Source organism: Rhododendron vialii, chromosome 6a (genome assembly GCF_030253575.1).
Source record: "Rhododendron vialii isolate Sample 1 chromosome 6a, ASM3025357v1".
Classification (NCBI taxonomy): domain Eukaryota; kingdom Viridiplantae; phylum Streptophyta; class Magnoliopsida; order Ericales; family Ericaceae; genus Rhododendron; species Rhododendron vialii.
The window spans coordinates 35,690,361-35,712,063 of NC_080562.1; the positions used below are offsets into that span (position 1 = coordinate 35,690,361).

The 21,703-nt window shown below is 37.2% G+C and overlaps 3 protein-coding genes across 4 annotated transcripts in view; 2 read left to right on the top strand and 1 right to left on the bottom strand.

The window, feature by feature from the left end:
* LOC131331446 (uncharacterized protein At4g26485-like) overlaps nt 1-16,223 on the top strand; it is a 42,013-nt gene extending 25,790 nt beyond the window's left edge. Inside the window, exon 4 of the mRNA XM_058365388.1 lies at nt 15,855-16,223. Within this exon, the coding sequence (XP_058221371.1) occupies nt 15,855-15,951 (97 nt within the window). The 3' untranslated portion in view covers nt 15,952-16,223. The remainder of the gene's footprint in view (nt 1-15,854) is intronic.
* On the bottom strand, nt 262-7,192 carry LOC131331443 (pentatricopeptide repeat-containing protein At2g35130-like). 2 transcript variants are annotated; one of them, XM_058365383.1, is made up of 8 exons: nt 7,115-7,192; nt 6,236-6,420; nt 5,911-6,143; nt 4,644-4,893; nt 3,889-4,034; nt 2,726-2,931; nt 1,918-2,042; nt 262-1,206 (listed from the first exon to the last, which is right to left on the bottom strand). In XM_058365383.1, coding segments are annotated over exons 1-8 (1,731 nt in total). In that variant the 5' UTR covers nt 7,117-7,192; the 3' UTR covers nt 262-622. The 2 variants fall into 2 exon arrangements, with proteins under 2 accessions (XP_058221366.1, XP_058221367.1); XM_058365384.1 differs by having other exon boundaries at nt 7,053-7,122.
* A 1,623-nt stretch (nt 16,224-17,846) lies between the features above and the next one.
* Nucleotides 17,847-20,243, top strand: LOC131330285 (probable glycosyltransferase At3g07620). Its single transcript, XM_058363819.1, has 4 exons — nt 17,847-18,205; nt 18,615-18,832; nt 19,053-19,401; nt 19,482-20,243. Exons 1-4 carry the CDS (start codon nt 17,993-17,995, stop codon nt 20,142-20,144), a joined length of 1,443 nt encoding a protein of 480 aa, XP_058219802.1. The 5' UTR covers nt 17,847-17,992; the 3' UTR covers nt 20,145-20,243.
* Nucleotides 20,244-21,703: the final 1,460 nt, after the last annotated feature.

The following is a 21,703-nucleotide window of genomic DNA, read 5'->3' on the forward strand; positions in this document are numbered from 1 at the left end:
TTTTTTATCAAATGGAATTGTCTGTATATACAAATCATTTGTTTGCTCAATTTCCGCCAATGCACAGAAATGAGATGGGGGGTACCAATGATCTGCACCAGGAGTAAATTGTGTAATGAAGTGAAGTGTCTTGATGACTAAAATTCTACTTCCTGAAGAATCCAGGACATAGTAACTCTTAAGGGCCCATTTTCCCCAACTTATTTGCGATTTTTTGGCATGTTCTTTTTGTTATTCTCTCTTAATTTTTACTAGAGAAAGTTAAAGCAATAAACAAAAACCTTCATTTCAGCTCCGTATCAAAGCAGAGATTTTTTAAGTTCTACCATATCCGCTCCCATAGGGTAAAAATCAGGTAATACCCTCCTCCAAATAAGCGGGGCGGGTGGCGGGTACTTATCGGATTTGGAGAAATTGCCATATCCTTGAGTCAATACCCAATGCGAAAACATTGCAATCTCCAGGGGCAAGGCAAGAAAAAAAAATTCTAAAAACGTTCAACAAGTAAAATAGAAAAAAAAAAAATCAAAAAAGGTAAAAGTGTTGGGCCCCATTCTTCTTATGGAAACAACAAATTTTTAACCCACAAGGCCTCATTTGGGAGTTCACCCCTTGGCAGTCGTCAAGCTGGCAATGTAGTATCCATTTCCTTGTGCACTGCTCTAATGACAGCAGTAGCTTGTTCAATCTGGTCTTCACTAGAACAAGCGTTGAGAAGTACTTTACAAGTCCCTCCATCGGGGTAACAACCATCGTCAATCATTTCTTCAAATATTTCCAAACATCTATTGTACTGTTTCTTCCTTGAATAAGCTCCAAGCCTAGAAGTCCAAGTCATCACATTTGGTTTCAACTTCTTCACAGGGAGCAGCTGAAACAACTCTTCCATTTTTTCGAAAAAACCTGCCCTTCCATATGCATTGATCAATATGTTGTATGTGGTGATGTCAGCAGATAAAGGTCCATTTTCCATGACTTTTAACAATTCTTCCATTTTTTCTAGCTGTCCAATTCGGCCATAGAGGTTCAACATGCTGTTGAAAACAAAAGTATCTGGTTGGAGACCGGATTTCTGCATCTGGTTCACGATTTCTTCGCATTTTGCTACATTGCCAACTTTTGAGTAGGCAGAGAGCAGCAGCATGTGGGATTTCATGGTTGGGGTTATTCCTAGCTGCTTCATCTCTTCAAACACAGCTTGTGCATCTAACCACAAACAATAGAGGTGAAGCCATAAGAGGCGGATTGATGTAAAAGAAGCAAATTTAATAATCATATATGAGCTAAATCAATCATTCTTCCATTAATCAGTCAAGCATTGTGTCAATAATTTGAATGTAGTTACCGCTTGTTCTAGATTCATCTCAATTGTGAGATACATATTAATAGCAATGCCATTGAATTCGATTCCAAGTTTTTCAATGAGTTGACAAGTCATATCCATTCATATCCCCCAAATCTATTTAGTTTGTTAATGTTTGGACGGGGAAAATGCTATAACATTTCTCCCAGAAAACTAATAGTTTGATTAGTCAGGGACTAGTGAATTCTGTAACCTTGTCACTTTGTTCTATTTGCTGTAGTATTCCATATCCCACTAGCCAACAGTTGAACTCTTCATAGCCATCATTTGGACTCTTTAATATGTGAAAGCTACCAAAAGGAAAATTCAGCTTTAAGGGGTTTCTGTTAAATGGTTCCTAAGAGCAGACTCAGCCTCTTACTATTTGTATTCGGTCCTTCGTTGGATTCAGTGATGGTAATAACAAAAATACCAAATCAAAAGAAGGGTGAAATGAGACCTCATCTTTTTGTTTTTCCAAGCGGGATTAAAATTTTCAGCAAAATAAATTACAAAATCAGGCAACAAATCCCCAGACTCATTATTTGACAGACAGGATTAGTGCAATCTTTTACCCTCATGAAGACCAGCTCTCCCATATGCATCTACCATAATATTGTATGAAGCTCTATCTGGTTCACAACCCATATGCTGCATGAGTGAAAATATTTCTGCAGCCGCATAAGGAGAACCTGCACGACTGTCAGGAGCCAAAAGTCCAAGAAAGAAAAGAGAAGTAAAGACTAGTTTTCAAGGAACATTTATGTTCATGGGTGGCAGAACTGTGTAACAACAGCAACCATTAACTTATTATCACTTAGCAAATGGACTTCACTTCTGCCCAGTCCCTACACAGTACACAATCCAGAAACACCCCATAGAATACTTTTAACTTAAAGTTCGTTCTATGATACTATTTCCATTAATGTAAATTACTCAGACCAATGGGATCCAGATAGTCGACGTAAAGTCATATAATAAGAACATTGTTGTTTGCAGCCTCAACACATCATCTTTTTGGTAAAACGCCTTCCTCGTTGGTAACTTGGATTATAACTCACTTCCCCACGGAAGTGCATCAATTGGTCTATTTTTTATTTGCAAATTCTCAAAGAACTCTTCTCAAACAAAACAAGACCACCCTCATTGATCTCAACATGATCATTTCATCCGCACTCATTCCAACATGTTTGATCTTAACTACCTACATGTTGTAAAAATTCCTATCGGTTTCGATTTGTCTTATCAACTTTGTTTACATTTTATTTTCCTCATCTTCCAATTTCTTTTATATTATTATTTCTCAGGTCAAGTAAACCACAATAAAATGGTTTTGATTTCATGTGACAAAGTGCACACGATGAGAGAGATTTGAGAAGTCACCTATATGCTTCCATGAGGGCATTATAAGTGTATACATCGGGCTCATGCCCAGCTTTCTGTAGCTGCTCAAATATTTCTTCTGCTTTTTCACAGAGTCCGTCTCTAGCAAATGCATTTATCAAAGCAGTGTATGTGCAAATATTCGGTTTACATTTCTGACTCCTCATTTCATGAAACAACTTCAAGGCCATGTAGGACTGATTTGCCTGCAGTATAGAGGAATACTAGAATTTTCCTATCATAGGAAGAAATAAAACTACTGAAAACAATGTCAGGGGCAACGTCAAAAGAGAAAATCTTGATATTGGAAAGTTCAATAAATTAGCAATGGTAGAGTATAACCCTACGTAGGATCTCTGCCCTCTAATAACCAGAATGATCAAATGGTCTTTACTGTACTTAACAAAGTTATTCTGGAGTCAGAAAATTTTTCATGACTGTAGGTTAAATATAGCCTGAAATTGCCCTGAAATACTGATAACTGTGGACACAGTGTCTGTGCCCCATCAATAATGAATGAACAAAATACAACAATTCTACTTATGGGGCTTTAGAACTTCCACTGTGTGTATCAAGATTTATGCACAATTCTGCTTGAGTCGAACGCATGAACTTCATAATTGTCATTTTTGGTGGTTCAGAAGTATGCTTTGGCGGCAGATGTCTTATTCTCTTCTTGCGTACATAATACATTGATTAGGCCAGATGTTTTGTCCTCCAAATTTGGCTTCAATGAAATTCATGACTAATGCATGGTGATTAGATTCGCTACTGTCTAAGAATGAGACCATCTAAAGTATTATTGTTCTGGTCAACCGGCATTGTCTGGTCTAATGTTTTGCTAGGCGCAAAGGATCTAAAAGAATAATAAAGCTCAATGTTGCTTATCATAATTAAAATTCACTTAAATGTCTGCCTTTTGTCTCATCTTCTTCTATCTTTTAGTAGATAACTGTTAACTATCTTCGAGTCATAAGATAAGTATCGACTCAACCTTAATGATATTAAGTGATAGTAATTGTGGCTGCTATTGTTGTTATATCTAACTTGTCTATTGGCAAAAATGATACGAGGAATTTGACTGACAGAATTGCGATAAAAAGCCAATAGGTGTTCATGGGCAAAAACATGTAAAATCAAATCAAGTATATACCAGGGATCACCTTTCCATATAGGTTAATCATCATTGTATAAGTTTCAGTAGATGGTTCACAGTGGTCTCTCTTCATCCTTTCAAAGATCTCTACTGCCTTTTGTGAGTTTGTTCCCTTCAGTAACCCATTCATGTAAGCATTATATACAACTGTACCTGCATACAAGCATTGTGGAAAAAAAAAAAAAAAAAGCATGTCAAAAAAGAAGTGTCAAAAGCTGATTGTGAATTTGCAATACCTCTCAATAAACAATCCACTAGGGTCTATTACACTTCTTGTGGCCACAAAGGCAATTAGTATAACAGTAATAATAGCATACATGGGTTTCGGGTAAGAAGGCAATCTATTGGAGACTTAGATTAATTAGCAACTTGGAGTAAAAGTAATCCCTACCAAAAAGAACAAACTGAAAAATCCAAAATAATTACAACGCTTACTGTGAAGTATTTCAGAAGCAAATGCATCCAGATACAAATAACCCATAAAACACTATAAACTGAGTAATAAGGGCGTGTTACTGAAAGCTGTGCAAGTTCATTTGGCAATGGTTTTGCTCTTGCTTTTAGACTAAAAAAAACTTTTCACACTGCTTGAGAGCTGATTCTGAAAAGCTTCAATTCTTAAGGCTCTCGATAATGAACGGATATAGCTGAGTACGGACTTCAACAATTGAAGAAAGTTATCCTTTCGAGAAAATTTTCAGAGGAAAATTCTTGGCCATAACAGTTGGTTTAAATGTGAGGGCGTAAAAGACGAGAACATACTTGGGGGGTGGCCATTTTTTCTCATCTCATCAAAGACAGCTTCAGCTTTAGCTAGCAGGCAAGATATGCAGTAGGCCTTTACTAGAAGAGCATAAGTATCTTCAGTGGGAATACATCGACCTTGTAGAAGGTTCAAATAAGTGGATTCTGCCTTCTGATATAGTGACTTCTGTCCATAAGCATCAATAAGCAAATTGTAGCAGATAACGTCAGGATGGAAGGAACTCTTATGCAAAATCCATTCACAGACCTGTACAGAAGTTATCATTCATTATTAGAAAACATTGAGCCATGGGAGATCAACTTGAAAGACTGATCAACTATTCCTAACTATTGACAAGCCAAAATGAAATTTGAAAAAATAAGAACACAAAGTGGAAAATAAAAGATGACGCAAATACTCCTATATACGAACGGAAACCAAAGTACCATTCATAGTCATTATCTTCCACACAATGTGTTATCTAATTGAAAGCACTCAGATTAAGCTGGAACAGAAGAATAGCTAGTATTGCCATGGTCACCATCCCGAACAACATAATTCGAAGACGTCAATTACATTATGGTTTGGTTTTTGTATTTATGAACCTAATGTAAATTTGTTTAGATTTGACTTTTCAATGCCTAGAGCTTTCTTTTGAACTTAATCAAGATGTTTGAGTGGATGCAATTCAAATTAAGTGATTTTAGGCTCTTATATAAAGGAAAATGCTAATAACAACCCACTAGCCCATTGGGAGGTGGTTGATTTGCAAAAACTGTATCGACATATATAATAAAAGGTGTATAGAAGTATCTAAGCAGCATTAAAATATGTGAAATGTGCATTACAGTTCTTATCTTTTTGGCATTACGTGTATTTTAATATCTGTCAAATGGGCAGTTGTGATCTAAACCCCTAGACAAATTATATACAGGAGCATTGGAGTTAAATAAGGAGGTGCCTAAGCCCTGAAATAAGAATTTATTTTGGTTTAGACTGAATTATTCATGTGTTTTCCTCCAAATTAGTTAAGAGACAAAGCTACACAAAATTATCAAAAACTCTAAAGGAAAAAATTAACTAGTATAATTTCCTCATGTACTTTGAGAAAATAATTTCAAACTCATTTTGATGTCATCCAAACAGGTGTCCAAAGATTAATATATCTCAGTACAATAGCATCTTTGAGTGTTTATGCCTCTGGAAATCAACCCAAACCACCAATCGAAAGAAAGAGAACAAGAATGGAAGGTTCTAGTGAAAAAGAAAAGTGGACGTTCTGACCACTATGATTTGATCCCAGTCCTTGTTCAAACGAAGCTGCACCAAACCACTGATGATATCATCCCATGTGGTGTTAGTGGGAGGAAGAGTTCCAAGAGAATCATGTATCCTATTTACATCCTCTTCCTTCTGCACAAACTTCAAAATTTGTTGAGCCATTGGGCTCAGCACTGGAAAAATTCCATCAACAAATCCAGATCCATATTTCCACCCTTGTCCCCTTAAAGAGCCACCTATTAAACAAAGATGAACAATTTAAGCAAATTCTGACCATTATTGCTCGGGTAAATGTACGGAAATCATATGCCAATAAACATCGCCTTACCTTTCTTTCTGGAAACTTTCTTGTGATTGAAGTGTTGAAATTTGCCATGCTTGTCAATATATAGACTGTCGCGTTTGAACTTCTGAATAGGTTCCTCATCAGATTTGTTTGCTCTACATATGAAATCAGTCTTACAACTTCTTGGTCTCACCAAGACATAATTCAATGCAGATTGAGAAATCAACCTACAAATCCAGAGAAATTATGTCAGTGGTCACTGCTAGATATGATAACCCAAGCTTTTACTCTTTTATGTCTTTCTCCAATAGAGCCCTGGTGTAAAAGTGATGTAGGACAGTATTACGACACTTGGGAGTATTGCTGCCGACAATAAGAAACGTAGATACATTGGGTGGGAATGATACAAACTCGTGGGTAGAACCCAGCTTACAAGAGGAGGGTGCCCAAGAGCTTATATACACTTAGGCCAAGCCCATGCGTAGGTGATGTGGGACTTTCTGATTGTAACATAGTAGCCAGTAAGAATATTATATGGGTAACAAGGCAAAGAAGAAGAAAGGAAAGAATGAGACGAAGAGGAGAGAGAAAGAGTGTTTCACCCTCGCTTGGTTAGGCGATTTTTGCAAGCATCGTAGCCCCAAATACGGTGGCCGCAGCTTCAATCTTCAAATTCAATACTCAACTCTATTCATAAAATTAAAAACTACGTCCCAATTCATAATCCATGGAAAAGACTCTTCTAATTCCTAGAAGTCTAAATGAACCTAATCAATAAGTACATCGAATAAGATATGTGAATGAACCTAGATATAAGTGCATACATTGATTGAGAGAGAGAGAGAGAGAGAGAGCTTACATGATTTCATATTAGGAGGGAAGATAAAGATAAAGATTAAGATAAAGATAAAGAGAGCTTACATGATTTCCTCGCCTGTGTGTATAGTGGTGAGTCTTAGTGTATCAGCGGTGAAGAAGAAGATAAAGATTCCATTCTCCTTGAACTTTCGGTATATATATATATATATATACACTCAGGATCCCCTCAGGGATCCCGGACGGAAGGCCTGGTGCGGACTGCCCCTCTCAGCCGTTGGATTTAATCCAACGGCCACGTTTTAAATAGCCAATCTCGCGGATCTAAACAAGGTTGGGTCGGGTAAAAACTATAGGATCCTTGTTATAACAAAACAATATCTCACCCGGCTCCTCCCATTTTTTCTGCGTTTGAACGAGACCACGAAGAGAGAGAGAGAGAGAGAGAGAGAGAGAGAGAGGAAGAAGAAGAAAAAGAAGAAAACGATTCACGCACAGACGACGAACAAGAACAAGATCGAAGTAAACCCACACCAGGTATATCTCTCTCTCGAAATCTCTGGCTCGTATCTCTCTCTCAACCGGACTGTAAATTAATTTTTTTCCCCCATTTTTTTAAACCAGATCGACAAAAAACGAAGAAGGAGAAGAAGAAGCAGATCGAGTCAAAAGAAGAAGAACGAAGACGAACAAGGTATATCTCTCTGTCTCTCTCTCTGGTTGTTCTATGTTTGAGCCCTAATTGTATGATTTCGAAGCCCTAATTTTGGGATTGGATCTATAATTTCAAAGCCCTACTTTTGTTCCTTCGCTGCTGTGGGTTTGCTATCTAGTCTAGCTATATGTCAAGTTCACGAAAGCATGTGATTTTGAATCCCTGCGTGTGATTTCGATCGGTACGACAAAACGATTCTTGTTGAGTTTGCCACCCACTTATAACGAACTGTGAAAATGGAGGCTCAATAAGAAAAGGAAAGCAAAACCAGTGAGAAATTAACACAATAATTCTTAACGGTTTTCTAAGGACTTGAAAAGGCTCAATAATTCTTAACGGTTTTCTAAGGATTTGGAGTTTTCTTTTTTCTTCTCAAAGCTATGAAAATGTCAGTAAAAAACTCACCAAACTTTCGTAAGTATAATATCTAGCTAGCTTTGCTTTGTTGTACATTCAACAACCTAAAGCATGTACAATAATTTAAGTCTGCTTTGAAAAAAATCGTAATTGTAATTTTGGTTATAAAAAACCCTAATTCTAATACAAATTTGATTTCATTGTCTCTGCTATTTCCAGTTATAATATCTAGCTAGCTTTGCTTTTTTCCGGACTGCCTTGATTTTGGACTGGTTGTTTATGCTTCTTGAAGGATTCTAGGCTTAATTCTTTGTGGTTCAATTTAGGGATCGAACGAGATTATTATCTGTGTTTTTCTGCAAGATTTATTTTGGGCTTTGAAATGCCCAGGTCTTCATTTGTGAAACACAAACTGACTAACGATCTCATTTGGCCTAGGGCTTGATTTCGATAATACGAAATCCATTTTTTTTATAAACAAATCTTTTAGCTAATTTCTAAATGTCTTGCTGTTCAACTTCTCATTTCGACTATTGGTTATCCTTTTTTTGAATGTAGGTGTTGGATTGTGTTTTTTTTGTTGTTGCTGGAATGAGCCTTGCATTTTGCAAGAAAGGGCTGATTTGGGGTCAATGACGATTCAGACGAAATTAAAGGCTGTGAGGACTGTTGAACAATGTGAGAGTTCAGTATCTATGAGCATTAGTAAAGAAATGCAGAAGACAACAATCACAATGTAGATGAAGATTGAAGCTATGCAGAAAGAGATTGATGCAATCCAAATGAGGAATGGGGGAAAATGAACTTGAATTATCTTTTGGGTTGTTTTTTCTGTGTTATAAGGTACATGTGTGGCATATTGGGTTAAATTAGTCTGTTAATTAGTATGGCGAATTTGTATGTGGTAGGTTTTGGTATTTAATCAGCACAAGTACTGCAAGAACAAAAGCAGCAAGTGATCTCAAGTAGTAGTAGTAGTATTTCTTCATGATAGTGAAGTGTGTTTGTTATGATACTATTACTAAATTAGTGAAACAGGGCTTTTAAGCTTTTTGTGTTGAGATTTGTAAATTTTTGTTCAAAGGACAGGATGCGTGAAATTTTTTGTTCAATCTCCATAATGTTGAAAGCCAAAGTACAGGATGCTAAATCATGGTATTTGTCTCGTTCCTTGTTTTATTTGCATGCATGAGCGCGTGTTCTAATTATAGGTCTAGGATCTCAAACAAAGTTCTGATGAGAGCCTTACAAAATTCTACACAAGCTGAGCCAAATTCCTAGGAGCATTTTCCTTTGCAATGGACCTCTCTTGTATCTGTTACTCCCTCCGTCCCTTTTTTAGAGTCCAGTATTCCATTTTGGGCTGTCCCTTAATAAGTGTCCATTTTGTAAAGTTAGTGGGTAAAAGTTGGTGAATTGTCTATTTTATCCTTAAAAGTAGATTTCTTTTTAAAAAGTAAGTGAGTAAAAGTGTAATGATGATGGGTAAGTAGGGAAAGTGGAGGAAAAAGTTGATGTGAAAGGTATAATGATGATGTCTTTTTAATAAGTTGGAATTACGAAGCAGGACATTTAAAAAGGGACGGAGGGAGTAATAAACTATGATATATGCAGTTAGTGCAGGGATTTGCAAGCATGCAGTTAAGAAAACCGTTAAGAATTATTGTGTTAATTTCTCACTGGTTTTGCTTTCCTTTTCTTATTGAGCCTCCATTTTCACAGTTCGTTATAAGTGGGTGGCAAACTCGACAAGAATCGTTTTGTTGTACCGATCGAAATCACACGCAGGGATTCAAAATCACATGCTTTCGTGAACTTGACATATAGCTAGACTAGATAACAAACCCACAGCAGCGAAGGAACAAAAGTAGGGCTTTGAAATTATAGATCCAATCCCAAAATTAGGGCTTCGAAATCATACAATTAGGGCTCAAACATAGAACAACCAGAGAGAGAGACAGAGAGATATACCTTGTTCATCTTCGTTCTTCTTCTTCTGACTCGATCTGCTTCATCTTCTTCTTCTTCGTTTTTTGTCGATCTGGTTAAAAAAAAAGGGGGAAAAAAATTAATTTACAGTCCGGTTGAGAGAGAGATACGAGCCAGAGATTTCGAGAGAGAGATATACCTGGTGTGGGTTTGTTTCGATCTTGTTCTTGTTCGTCGTCTGTGCGTGAATCGTTTTCTTCTTTTTCTTCTTCCCCTCTCTCTCTCTCTCTCTCTCTCTCTCTCTCTCTCTCTCTTCGTGGTCTCGTTCAAACGCAGAAAAAATAGGAGGAGCCGGGTGAGATATTGTTTTGTTATAACCCGGATCCTATAGTTTTTACCCGACCCAACTTTGTTTAGATCCGCGAGATTGGCTATTTAAAACGTGGCCGTTGGATTAAATCCAACGGCTGAGAGGGGCGGTCCGCACCAGGCCTTCCGTCCGGGATCCCTGAGGGGATCCTGAGTGTGTATATATATATATATATATATATACACTCAGTTTCAAATGAGGGAGTTCTTATTTTAATTAAAATGCGGACCTCCTCATTTTTCCTATTTTTTGATTCCGATGATTCGAGCCGCTCAATGTGTTCAGAACGTGATTTTAAGGGTACCCACGAGAAATCAGCAAAAAAATGACCGGAAAGGGCTTCATCTGAGCAGTTTTTGTTAGAACCGTTCGATAAAAAACAAACAAAAACTGCTCGGATGAAGCCCTTCCCGGTCATTTTTTTTATTGATTTCTAGCGGATACCCTTAAAATCACGTTCTGAACACATTGAGCGGCTCGGATCATCGAAATTCAATCGGGAAAGGGAGATTCACATTTTATTAAAATGAGATGGTCTTACGGGAAACGGACTGTGTGTATATATATATAGAGTTCGGATCAAGTCCACATCTCTTCCCGTCCGCACCTCATTTTTTCGATCGAATTTTGATGATCTGAGCCTCTCAATGTGTTCAGAACATGATTGTATGGGTGTCCGCGAGAAATTGGCAAAAAAAAAAAAAACACCGGGAAGGGCTTGATTTAAGCAGTTTTTCATTGAACCGTTCAAAAAAATACAAACAAAAAATGTTCGGATGAAGTCCTTTCCGATCATTTTTTTCCCGATTTCTCATACGTACTCTTAAAATCACGTTCTGATCATATTGAGCGGCTCGGATCATCAAAATTCGATCGGAAAAGTGGAGGTGCGGACGGAAAAGAATGTGAACTTGATTCGGACTGTGTATACACACACACACACATATATATATATATATATATATATATATATATATATTTATTTATTTATTTATCCGCAACTTTCGGTATTTTTTTATGAGCACTTTCAGTATATTTGGTTGTGTATTTGGTTGTTATCTTTGGTGAATTTTTGTTAAATTAGCATAATATTTTTTGAATTAACTATCAATTTCAACTAGGCGAGTTAAAAAAGTAAAAAAATTATTATCACCAAAGGCCAAAAAAATACTAGCTGAAAATACTATCAGCTAGTATTTTTTTGTTTAAAGTTTTGTTTTACATTAACTTGTTTTCACATTATTATACTTTTGGTTCTTGTCGAGAGGTATGATTAAACCAAAAATCACAACGAAAAGTTCAACAAAAAATTAAGAAAAATAAAAAAATGCCGAAATTTTTTTTAGACAAAAGGTCCATAAGAATACAACCTCGTTAGTGATCTCCGGCTCCACATATCCCTTCAAATTTTAGGGGAGATAATTAGGTTGGATTGGATTCTAGATTTGGAGTCCGACCATGGATTATCCATTTGGTGTACACCCAAATGTATATCGTATTGTGTGAGGACTTATTTCAAGATTTTGCACAAACGGTCTAAGTCACACAGTTTGTTTAAAATATTTTTTGAAAGTACCTTATAAAAAATAAAAAAATTAGCTCAGCTTGTGTTATTTGCTCAATTTTCTAACATGAAATTGAGTAAAGAATGGATCAAGCACTTACTGATATCCAATTGAACTGATACTTTTGCAGGATTTTTTAAAAAAGTATCTAAATAAATTGATCAGCTCCTCTTATTATGTGGGACCCTAAGATGGGTCCACACAATGCATTATACATGTGGTGTACACCAAATGATGTATTCATAGTTTCAAAGCAAGTTCAATTGACGGACCACTTTTTGCCGGGAGAGGAATCATTTTTGTAGTAAAAAAAGGCTTTATTAGATTTGTGGATAAAACTATGGGTACACCACTTGGTGTACACTGCATTGTGTTCGTTCCTATTTCAGAGTCCCACACAAAATGATCAAAACCGCTCATTTGTTTACAATATTGTTTTATAGATCTTTGTAAAATATGGCTTGATCGATTTTTCTGCACAAAAAATACTTTAAATAAATTGAGCGACTCCAATAATTTAAAGGCCTAGGTTTTTAGTCTGGACATTTATAATAATTTAAAGACTTAGGTTTTCGGTCCGGACATTTATAATAATTTAAAGGCCTAGATTTTCGGTCCAGACATTTATTTAGAGATGGATGGAGTATTTGACAAAATTTCCATTTCCAGAGTTGTATAAAACATCAAAAGTTGAAATCTATAATTTTCTAAGAGGCACAGATATTAAAATTGGACAAACAAATTAAGATAGAAAGAAGTACTAAACAAAAAATTATCTTTTAATTTCCGTCAAATAGGAACTTTTTTTAATTAATAACTTCTATATGTTAAAACTTACATATCTACCTAATGAAAATTTCACATTGTAGCCCTAGTAGCGTGTATATATATATACATATAGTCATTTTCAAATAAGGTGGTCCTTATTTTAGTTAAAATAAGGACCTCTCCATTTCTCCCATTTTCCGTTTGAATTTTGATGATCCAAGTCGCTCAATGTGTTTAGAACGTGATTTTAAGGGTAGATTTTAAGGGTATCCGCGAGGAATCGGCAAAAAAAAAGACCAGGAAGGTCTTCATCCGAGCAGTTTTAATTTGAACAGTTCGATAAAAAATAAACAAAAACTGCTCGGATGAAGCCCTTCCCGATCTTTCTTTTTTGCTGATTTCTCGCGTGTACTCTTAAAATCATGCTCTGAACACATTGAGCGGCTCGGATCATCGAAATTCGATCGGAAAAGGGAGGTCCTTATTTTATTAAGTTAAGGTGGTCCTTAGCAGAAAGGAACTCTCTCTCTCTCTCTCTCTCTCTCTCTCTCTCTCTCTCTCTCTCTCTCTATATATATATATATATATATATATATATATATATATATATATATATATATATACATATATGATACTTTTGGCTCCTTAGGGCTCATGAACAAACTCGAGCTTGACTCAAGGCCAGGCCATCTTCCTTTCGGCTTGGCTAGAGCATGAGCTTGCTGAAAACTTAATAAACAAGCTTGAAAATGCTAAAATTTGGCTCGGCTCATTTACAGTCCTAGATGTAAGTGAAAGAAATAGTGACTATAAACTCTTGAGTGGAGAGAGATTTGCAGAAATGGCTTTGCATGATAAGCTAAGGAGAGATGGGCAAGCGGAACTTAGTATTCATAACCAATGAAAATCACAATGGAGGAAAGGAAACCACATCCAGGTTTCATTCTGTATTTGTGGGATTCATGACCTGTTACAATAGTGCTATTATGCTACACCTTCATGAATTACTCGAATTCATTTGAGCAATTCCCATATAAATTTGCATCATGGGTGAAACGTACCCGGCGTCACACCTATAGTTCACTAAAATCAACCAAATGCAACTATAGGGTTCTGTGAGTTATTTTGACAACTACCCGGAAGTTGATAAGGGAGCCTTGCGCATTGGGCACAATCTAGTCGTGAGTATCTCATTTCGGAAATTCACACTTCCGTTCAGGCTGTTGGTCCAAAAGCAACCCAAGAGGGGGGTGAATTGGGTTTCTCACTGACTATTCTCAAATTAAAAAAATAATTGCAAGGTGAAACAAAAACAACGCTTTAGCACAATATTTGAGTCGGACTCAAACCAGACAGCAATACTATAAACAAAGTAGATGGAGTGAGCTTAAAATCTAAAACACAGCAGAAAGCCAAAAACAGAGAATTAAGTAACAGATTTTTAGAGCTTCAATAAATAGGCAAATAACCAATTTATCAATCTATTCTACTCCAAGTCTGTTTTCAGTAATTTATCAATTAGCTTATGCAATATAGAAATGCAAGAACATAAAGGAAAAAGAGTAAGGGATAGAGAAAATTAACACGAGGATTTTATAGTGGTTCGGTCCGCAACTTCACGGCCTACTCCACTCCCCAAGTGTCCTACTCGGGAATTGCTGCACTATCTCCAATAGTCGTTACAAACCTCTAGCTTCGCGGGTGCTAGAGAACCTTACAACGAGCGATTTCTCCGTATCCACTCCCAACTAGCTAAGACTCCGGCGCTAGTTACACCTAAACCCAAATGATTTTTTTCTACCAAAAAATCACTCACAAAAAACAGTCTCAATCTCAGACGAGGGTGTGAAAACCCTTTTACAATATGGTTCAATGATAACACTCAAACTAGTGTAGATATTCAAGATGAAAGCTTTGAATTTGTGACTGACAGATTTTTAAGAGAAAGCTCACAGTGGATTTCTTCAAGAGTCGTGTATAATTCTCTGCCTTCTTCTGCTCCCTTTTTATCTTTAAAAATCAGAAGAACGTGGAAGTCTTTTTCCACTAGCCGTTGCAAATAAACAGCCCTTGCCTTACTTGCTTCCTCCTTCAATCTCTATATTTCCTGCACAAGATTTCCTCTTTCCTTTTTGAACCCATTCCAGCCGTTAGTCAATAGGAAGAGATTTTCCTTAATCTCTTTCCTTCTTCAATTCTCTTATCTATTGGAGACAGCAATTTTGAAGAAGAAAATTGCTCAATTTGTGCCTTTGATAGAACCGAAACCCCTGTTTCTCGCAGCCCCTCTTCCTTCTTGTTTACATCGCCTGTTTCTTTTCTTTTCAACGTGGAGGGCCAGAGAAGACTAGGTTAGAAAAATGATTCCCTGTGAAAGAACATCTTTTAAGCTTTTAGCCAAAGAATTACTTCTAAGACCCTTCAAAATCAAGAAATAATATAATTAGCCCAATAATAATATATCTCACCAATGATGCCCAATTGACTAATGTAATTCTAACTGGTCATGTTTGTTATCATCAAAATCAAAAACCTCAAAAACCTTGGGGCTAACACAGGCCATGAAATTCTCATTGCCCCCGACTTACTTCGCAAACTCAGACTTCAGTTCACGCCACGAAATTCTCATTGCCCCCGACTTACTACGAGTATTGGAGGGCCCGCGTGCAACTTGGTATGTTCACCAGTTATATTTCACTTCGATTCGAGTACTATGCAACGCAAACACATCAGAGCACTTCAATCCAAAGAAGGATGCATCTTTCCCCGAAATCAACCTAAAAACAGGTGAAATCGAAGGACTCACCGCTGGCCTACCCGCCTCTAACCGCACGGTCCTAGCATTCTTTGCAGGGAGTGCACACGGTAAAATTCGGCCTGCTTTTCTAAAACATTGGATGGAAAAAGATGAAGATGTACGAGTTTACAAAAACCTTCCGGAGGGAATTTCCTACCCTGACATGATGAAGAAGAGCAGGTACTGCATTTGCCCAAGTGGTTGGGAAGTCGCGAGCCCAAGAATCGTGGAGGCGATTTATGCAGAGTGCGTGCCGGTGTTGATTTCGCAGAATTATGTGCTCCCGTTTAGCGATGTTTTGAATTGAAACTCGTTTTCGGTTCAGGTTTCGGTGAATGAGATACCGAATTTGAAGAAAATTCTGGTGGGAATACCGGAGGATCGGTATCTAAGATTGCAGAAGGGAGTGAGGCAGGTGCAAAGACAGTTTTTGGTGAATGATTCTCCAAAGAGATTTGATGTGTTTCATATGATAATTCACTCGATTTGGCTGAGAAGATTGAATTTTGCTGTTTATATGTAGTTGATCAATTTGAAAGCAGGAAATTATTTTGTTGCATCATGTAACATTAGGACCAATTTACAAGATCAAAATCGCCATCTCGATAATTAGTTAAAAGTTATTCCATGAAAACAAACGCTTTGGGACCCAAATGAGTTCGAATCATTACATATGGCTCCGTGATCTGTATCTAGACAACTACACTCGCATTGGGTTTCTAGAACCACCCCCTCTTTCAGCACATTCGTATTGCGTCAGGTGTGGTTAGTCTGTCAGTGACTTAGTCCATGTACAGAAAGTGTTTGGTTGTTAGCTTAAATGACTCGGTCCATACTAATGGTATTGCTGGTGTTAGGGGCCGTTTGTCGTGTGCGTAGCGTTATTGTTTTAGAATGTGGTATACGGATTGGAGCAAATCATTTTTTCAAGACTTGGGAGCAATTGATGATGGGTTTTGGGGTTTATTGATTGTTTACTTTGTCCTCCTCCATGCCAAGTGCAAATACCAAATTTGGGTTATTTCTGCATTTTGGTCTGGCAAGTTTGGTTCAATTTAACTTTTCAATAAACTCACTATTTATCACAGCTATAATGAATTTATCCCAATTTTAATGAGTCATGCACAAAAAAGTGAGAAAGTTCTACTATGTTGAACGAATAGAGACTTTGTCACAGATGTTTGGATAAAGATTTTTAGAGACTCACGCCCATCAGACCAGAGACGGAGCTACATCCAAGGCTTATGGGGTCGCGGCCCCCGCATAGTTTCGGAGTTTTTTTTTTTTTTTTTTACATTAAGATTAGTTGTTTTTTGTTTGGTAAGAGCAACTATATATTACTTATTTTTTTTGGTATTAAGTGTTAGACATTTAAATACTTTAAACTATGTTCTTTTGGGTCCTAAAATCCAACCACTCTCGCTGTGCATGGTTTTCAATCAATTTTTTCTTCAATTATTACTCTCGTTTATCTTTCTATCTCTCTCAACTCGTTATTCAAAAAAAAAGCTCCCTCAAAATCCAAACCAAATAAAGTATCAGATTCCCGATTCTTGAGATTTCAAAATTTATTGTTAATAATTCGGCCACCCGTGTTTAAGAAATCTTGATTCCGTTCCTGCATCAGACGACTCAAAACACATTCATATTGTACATTATCGATATTACAAAAACTACCTACGTGATCTTTTCAATTAAATGGAATATATGGACCCAATTTGAAGGGAAAAAACACAGAATTTCCATTCAAGGTTTAGAAATCTTGAACATCAGTGTGTGCTGAGTGATAGTGAACTATCAAGGTCCCCGGCTGAACAAAGACCATAAAAAGCAGAAACCAAAAAAAAACTTTGGCACCATTGAATGATAGTGAACTATCAAGGTCCCCGGCCGGCTGAATCGCGTCCAGGCAATGGATCCGTCGCTCTCAAAATACTTTCGTTGTGTCTTCCTTCCCTAAAATGATTGAGTCAGTAAGATTAAATGTGAGGGACTTTGAAGGAGAATAAATATGAGGGTAAAAATGTAGTGTTACTACCCATGTAAGATTTTTTTTGGAGGGAAAGACTACAATACATACCCTTTATTTAGGTGTGTATCATATGCACCCCTCAAAATGTTATGAATTATAGAGAAAATGTTACGAATCGTATTGCTAAAAAGTTACGAATCGTATAAAGATTACGAGATACACCAAAATGTTATGAATCATAATGAAAATGTTATGAATCGTACAGCTGAAAGGTTATGAATTCTAGAACAAAAGTTACGAAACACACTAAAATATTATGAATGAACCATAAAATAGGTGCATATAGTACACATTTTTAAGGGGTGTATATTGTAGACTTTCCCTTTTTTGGGATGTCTTGTTTATGGTGATTTCAGTTCTTCACATCATGAATGAGAGAGAGAGAGAGAGAGAGAGAGAGAGAGAGAGAGAGAGAGAGAGAGAGAGAGAGAGAGAGAGAGAGAGAGAGTGATGAGGCAGTTACAAGGAACAAGCCTACGTATGAGCATCTTCTTCTTGGTGACTTCATTTGCCATTGTTATTCTGGTTGCAATAACAAATACTTCCAAAGGATTATCTTTGTTCTTTCTTCCACTGTCAAGATGGTCACGGACTGGTGGCATTTCCTACCTTTCTTCATCTTCATCTTCATCTTCATCTTCCTTTTCCAACTTCTCCTTTACCGTAATTCCTCTATTTCAACTGTAATTTCTGTATTAGTATGCTTGCTCTGTTTGTTTCTCCAAGTACTAAAGTTGCACTCTTAACGCTGTTGGGCCAAAGGCTCCTCGACAATACATTACCTTTTCAAAAACCATTTTCCAATGAATATTTATGCCAAATTAATGATAGTGTCAATTTGGGGTGGTGGTTGTAGGACGGTTGTTGGTGGCGTTTGTCGGATTTTAGTTGATCTGTTTCGTTGTCTTTGGAAAATGTTTTCCACCTTTAATTGAAAAATGAAAATCATTTTTGCGAACAATATCTATCATCCGGGAAATATTAAAAGGAGTTTTATCAAATTTTGTTTTTAGTTGGGCCAAGCGTTTGGAAAATGCATGCGCTAAGGGTTTGCTATTCCTATATGGCACAGGATGACACAAGGCAAGGTGGTGCCACTATCAAATCTGGTTTCAGAAGAAGTAAGAAGAAGATAGATGAAAAACTAGGGAGGGTTGAAGCAGGACTTGCTAGAGCCAGAGCTCTGATCAGAGATGCCGTGATCAATCAGAACCGTTCATCGCCTCTTGATGGAGATTCAGATTATATTCCACAAGGGGACATTTATCTGAATGCTTATGCTTTCCGCAGGTAATTAAATATATAGTATATTTTTTGATAATTCCTCATCCTCAAATTGGTGGATTGCCTCTTGTAGTGCGATTGCAGTTTGGAGTAACAAATTCACAGGTCGAGTATAATCCTCTTTTCCTAGTAACCTCTTTGCTCAAAAAAAGAATCCTATGTTCAGAAAGAAAATACTTTTCATTTTCTTTTACTTCACTTCGTATGATTTTCTTGAATTGTGCAGAAGTTACCATTTAATGGAAAGGATGTTTAGAATATATATCTACGAAGAAGGAGAGCCACCACTATTTCACACTGGTCCTTGCAAGGACATATACTCCATGGAAGGAATTTTCATCAAGTTGATGGAAACAAACACTCGATTTCGCACCCGTGATCCTGATCGAGCTCATGTTTACTACCTTCCGTTTAGTGTGGTGATGATCCTCCAAACCCTCTTTGACCCGGTCACCCAAAGCAAATCCGTCCTAAAATGGGTAATCCGTAGTTATATTCGTCTCATTTCTACGAAGTACCCGTATTGGAACAAAAGCCTCGGAGCCGATCATTTCATGCTCTCTTGCCATGATTGGGTAAGACTGTAAATCTGATTCTCGGTAAACTCTGAGGAATATATTCTACAATTTTCAGATAAATTTTTTTCATGTTCCAGGGCCCACGTGCAACTCGGTATGTTCCTCAATTATATTCCACTTCAATTCGGGTACTATGCAACGCAAACACATCCGAGCGCTTCAATCCGAAGAAAGATGCATCATTGCCAGAAATCAACTTAAAAACAGGCGAAATTGAAGGGCTCACCGGTGGCTTGCCCCTTTCTAACCGCACGGTCCTGGCGTTCTTTGCAGGGGGTGCACATGGTAACATTCGGCTTGCTCTTCTAAAACACTGGATGGAAAAAGATGAAGATGTACGAGTTTACAAATATCTTCCGGAGGGAAAGTCATACCCAGACATGATGAAGAAGAGCAAGTACTGCATTTGCCCGAGCGGGTGGGAAGTTGCGAGCCCAAGGATCGTGGAGGCGATTTATGCAGAGTGCGTGCCGGTATTGATTTCCCAGAACTATGTGCTCCCGTTTAGCGATGTTTTGAATTGGAACTCGTTTTCGGTTCAGGTTTCGGTGAGTGAGATACCGAATTTGAAGAATATTCTGGTGGGCATACCGGAGGATCGGTATCTAAGATTGCAAGAGGGAGTGAGGCAGGTGCAAAGGCATTTTTTGGTGAATGATCCTCCTAAGAGATTTGATGTGTTTTATATGATAATTCACTCGATTTGGCTGAGAAGATTGAATGTTGTTGTTTATATATAGTTGAGATCATGTAACATTAGGACCAATTTACAAGATCAAAATCGCCATCTCGATTTAGTTAAAAGTTATTCCATAGAGAGAAATGCTATGGGACCCAAATGAGTTCGAATCGTTACATACGGCTCCGTGATCTGTATTCAGACATCTAGATTCGCTTAGGGTTTCTAGAACCACTCCCTCTCTCAACAATTATATTAAAAATTAGCACAGTTGTATTGAGTCAGGTGTGGTTGGTCTGTCAGCGACTTAGTCCATGTGCTAAAAGTATTTTGTTGTCAGCTTAAATGACTTGGTTGATCTAGCCTTATGGCCGTTTGTCATGTAGGTAGCGTTATTGTTTTAAAATGTCGTATATGGATTGATTTTTAGAAAGAGATTATGATGAGTCTAAAACTCCGTCCTACATCAGAAATCTATATAAGTGATCCTAAGTAGTATATAAGAAAGCATGTAAAGATATTACTCCCTCCGTCCCCTTATTATAGTCCAGTATTTCATTTTGGACTGTCCCTTAATAAGTGTCCATTTGGTAAAGTTAGTGGGTAAAAGTTGGTACATTGTCTATTTTGTCCCTAAAAGTAGATTCCATTTTGAAAAGTTAGTGAGTAAAAAGTGTAATGATGATGGGTAAGTAGGGAAAGTGGAGGAAAAAGTTGATCTAAAAGGTATAATGATGATTTTTTTTAATAAGTTGGAGTTACGAAGTAGGACATTTAAAAAGGGACGGAGGGAGTATAACTAACTTGGGCTGTAAGCCTTTTGGGTTGTTTAATTAGACTCCAATAAGTTATTGGGCCAATAGTTTCCATAATATAGGGCCTTACAATGAAGGTGATATATTGCACCAAATTAAGTAAAAGAAGAGGTAAAGTACATTTGTGAACAGTTCTTAGTCATTTTTACCTAAGAATTGTTCATATTCTTTTCTTTTTTTATTGTTTTTTTTCTCTCTCCTTTCTCCTCTCTTTATTTTTAATATTGAAAAAAGAAAAAAAAATTTAATAGATGATAGGTAAAATAGATTGTGTTGGTGTAATTGTGAAAGAAAAAATTGATAGCTAAAATAGAATTGAAAACTGTTCACAGGGTAGTTTACATTTACATCGGTAAACTTGTTCTAAGGGAGATTAGTGGGAACGTACGGGGTTAAATTGCAGGAGAGATGAGAGAGATTGGGAGGCACGCTCGTGCGAGAGATGAGAAAGGGTATTTTTGTCTGATTAATAAGGATCTTACACTGGAATACTTTTAAATGGACGGACCCTAAGGGGCTGTTTGGATGGAGGAGATGAAGGGGGATATGTGAGTCCCCCAGATTTCTACTCCGGGTGTCCCTCAAATTCGGTGTTTGGTTCAGATTTTTGGAAGGTGGAGATAAATACTATAAAGGTTTCATGTCCGGTAGAAGCTAGATTTGAGAAGAGGAGGTCAAACCCCGTCGTTGCCAAATCCGGGAGGTTTTGGGAAGGTTTTACCCCTCCAAATCCCCCTTTCATTTATCCTTTGTCATCTCATTTCTTGTTTCATCATGTTCCATGTTTTGTAATTTTTCTCTCCAA